At 40.4% G+C, this 2,763-nt stretch overlaps 1 protein-coding gene across 1 annotated transcript; it reads right to left on the bottom strand.

Annotated features, from left to right (window-relative positions):
- Positions 1–687: 687 nt before the first annotated feature.
- On the bottom strand, positions 688–1,822 carry LOC141002752 (trace amine-associated receptor 1-like). The gene is made up of 2 exons (XM_073474144.1): positions 1,650–1,822; positions 688–1,498 (listed from the first exon to the last, which is right to left on the bottom strand). The coding sequence occupies exons 1-2, from the start codon at positions 1,820–1,822 to the stop codon at positions 688–690; spliced, it is 984 nt and encodes a 327-aa protein (XP_073330245.1).
- Positions 1,823–2,763: the final 941 nt, after the last annotated feature.

Here is a 2,763-nt window from a genome sequence, read left to right on the forward strand (position 1 = left end):
TGTATGTTTGTAAGGATTGAGTGTTGTTTTTATAGCATTACTTAGTAATGAAGCTGAGAAACAATCCCTCAAAGATGGGCTGTGTTTTTTTCTTTTTTAAAATGTACTCTTTTGTCTAACTTGTATAATGGTTTATTGAAGCCACAAGGAATCAGAACAAACAACGAATAGACCACAAATAGACCAAAATTCAAAAGTTGTTTCAAATGGGCTGGTATGTTCCAACTTTTTTCTTTTGTTTTTGTATTTCTTGAGGTTCTGAGCTGACTGTTAATTGCTGGCTCTTAGCTTTATTTTTGTTTGTAGGTGTTCACATACCAAATGGCTGCATTGAAGGCCTGGCTTGCACCACCAGTGAAGACACAGTGCCTGCTAAATTCTGTGGGCACGGACTTCAGTCAAGTATAAAATGGAGTACAACTTCCAACATTTTCTTCTGATGTGGATAATAACATCTAAAAAAAACACTACTAGAGGTTGGGAATGGAAACTCAGTTTTTGGAAAATTAACAAACCCAAAGTTGCTTCTCTGTTTCCACTCAGTCATTCTTAGAGAATATCATATTGTAGCATTAGCAATGTAAAGACGCACATGTGATTCGCAGCATTTAATTACTCTTCACCGTGACAGAGTACATTTGTCTATTCATGCTCAGGGTCTCATTTCAGGCCCCATGCAGAGTGTCTCTACAGTATGTTTGCCTCACAGGAGTCAGGCTGCAGTATCTTAAATGTAACTATGAGCTTAATTGATTTTCTTAACCAGGGATAACAAAAGGCATAAACCACAGGATTTAGGCAGGAGTTAAAATAATACAAACATAAAACAAAGGCAGCAGATGAAGCATTGAGCAAGTTATCTTGACCTGTAAGAGCAACACAATAAAATGGGCAGAGACATATTAGAAACAAAACTACAACAACACCAAGAGTCCTGGCTGCTTTCATTTCAGATTTGTTTGCAGTTACTTTCCCTGATTGTGTGACAGCTGCAATATGAGACCGGATGGCACGAGCCTGAGACACAGCCACCACAAATACTCTCATATACAAAACAACAATAACAGTAATGGGAACAATGAAGGAAAAAGTGAGATCTGCAAGTCCAGCAATGTAGTTAATGAAAAATAAACACTCTCCAATGCAGGAGTGATACCTGCCTGGTTCTTTCAATATATCCTTCAGGATCAGACTTTGAAAAATTACAGAGCATATCCAACACAGACAAACACACACCTGAACTCTTTTTTGTGTGATTTCACTGGAGTAATGCAGAGGATGACAAATAGCCACATAGCGGTCAACAGATATGAGCACCATGGTTCCTACTGAGGCAGAGGAAATAACATAATCTACATACTGATACAGAGAACACATGAGGTCACCAAGGAACCAGCAGCCGTCTATGAACATTATTTGAACGAACATAAGGGGGCCAATGAAGAAATCTGTGACAGCCAGAGAGAGGAGGAGGAGGTTGGTGGGAGTGTGGAGCTGCCTGGAGAGGAAGAACAGCATGAATTTATCATTATCATATCAATTTTTAGACAACAGCAGATACAACGATCATACAATACTTTTTTATTCATTTATTTATTTTTACTTTATTTTTGTCTATGTATCAGTTTAATAAATTAATGAATCACTACTTGAAGTGGGAGATGGAGATGATGACCAGCAGGTTAAGAGCTGCAGTGAGCAGAGCGATGAAGGACAGCAGAATGTAAATCAGCATGGTCTCAAAGTGAGGACGTATTGGCTTCCTGCAGGAGCTGTTGAGGAGTTGTGGAAAGCAGAGTTCAGTTCCCTCCAAGGTCTCCATCACCAGAGAGAGGAGAACCTGCTGAGCTCTGGCAGCTTTTTGACCAAAGCTTTCCGTCATACAACTAATTTATCACTATCCTTCCAGCCCAGCCCTCCTTCCTCCTCACCTCTGCTGCTTTGTTCCTCTCCATAGAGATTGAAGTATTAGGCCTTCTTTGTTCATCCTCCTCAATGTTGGTGACTTTGGTTTATGTTTATCTCCACCTTTGGCCATCTGCCAGATGTCACAGGTCAAAGTTGGCTGAGCTCAAGCCTTAAATGTTGCTCTCTGTGGGAGTACATTTTTGCTCTAATCTTGTGCACTTGAGATTATCCCAGCTGCTAGAAATCCCATGAACTTGTTTCTGGAAATGTATGTAAAATTATCCCAAAACACCTATCCCAGTCTAGCCCAAAGTAAATACAAAGCTGCTGGTGAACCATTTGGAGTACAGACATGGTTTGGGGCTCTTTTGAAAGGTTATTAAGATGATTTTGTGCTGGGTTAGAAGAACCTAAATTACTGCTTAATTTTTTTTAAATACAAAATGAGCCTGCAGATGACCTGTAATGGCCTCTGTCAGCTGGAAGACACAATGGGCCCTATTTAGACAGTCTATGGCGGCAGTCTAAGGCGCAGCCCGCTAGTGCGTTTAGGACGTGTCCAAGTTCATTTTGCAAGTTGAACAACGGATAATCTGCAAGCATGGCGCATAGAGGTGGTTTTTCATGTGAATTACTCATGGGTGTGTTTTTTTGGCAGAAATAATTCAAACCAATCTGAGTGTCATCTCCCATTACCTTTAAGAGCCAGGTGCACCAGGGCCTGACATATTAAACAGTAGTACTTGTCTTCACTGAGGGAAAGGGATTCCTTGCCATTTCACAATCATCTGTCCCATCAACAACTCTGTTTGACTGCATATGAAAAAATACACTGATATTTAACTGAGGAGGAGG

This window comes from Pagrus major, chromosome 9 (assembly GCF_040436345.1).
Source record: "Pagrus major chromosome 9, Pma_NU_1.0".
Taxonomy (NCBI): Eukaryota; Metazoa; Chordata; class Actinopteri; order Spariformes; family Sparidae; genus Pagrus; species Pagrus major.

Bases quoted from the DNA above. Each gene is read 5' to 3' on its own strand.
- LOC141002752 (XM_073474144.1), bottom strand. From the start codon at position 1,822: ATGGAGACCTTGGAGGGAACTGAACTCTGCTTTCCACAACTCCTCAAC. The intron at 1,499-1,649 runs GTAGTGATTCAT...CTTCCTCTCCAG, and splicing joins ATCTCCATCTCCCACTTCAA to GCAGCTCCACACTCCCACCA.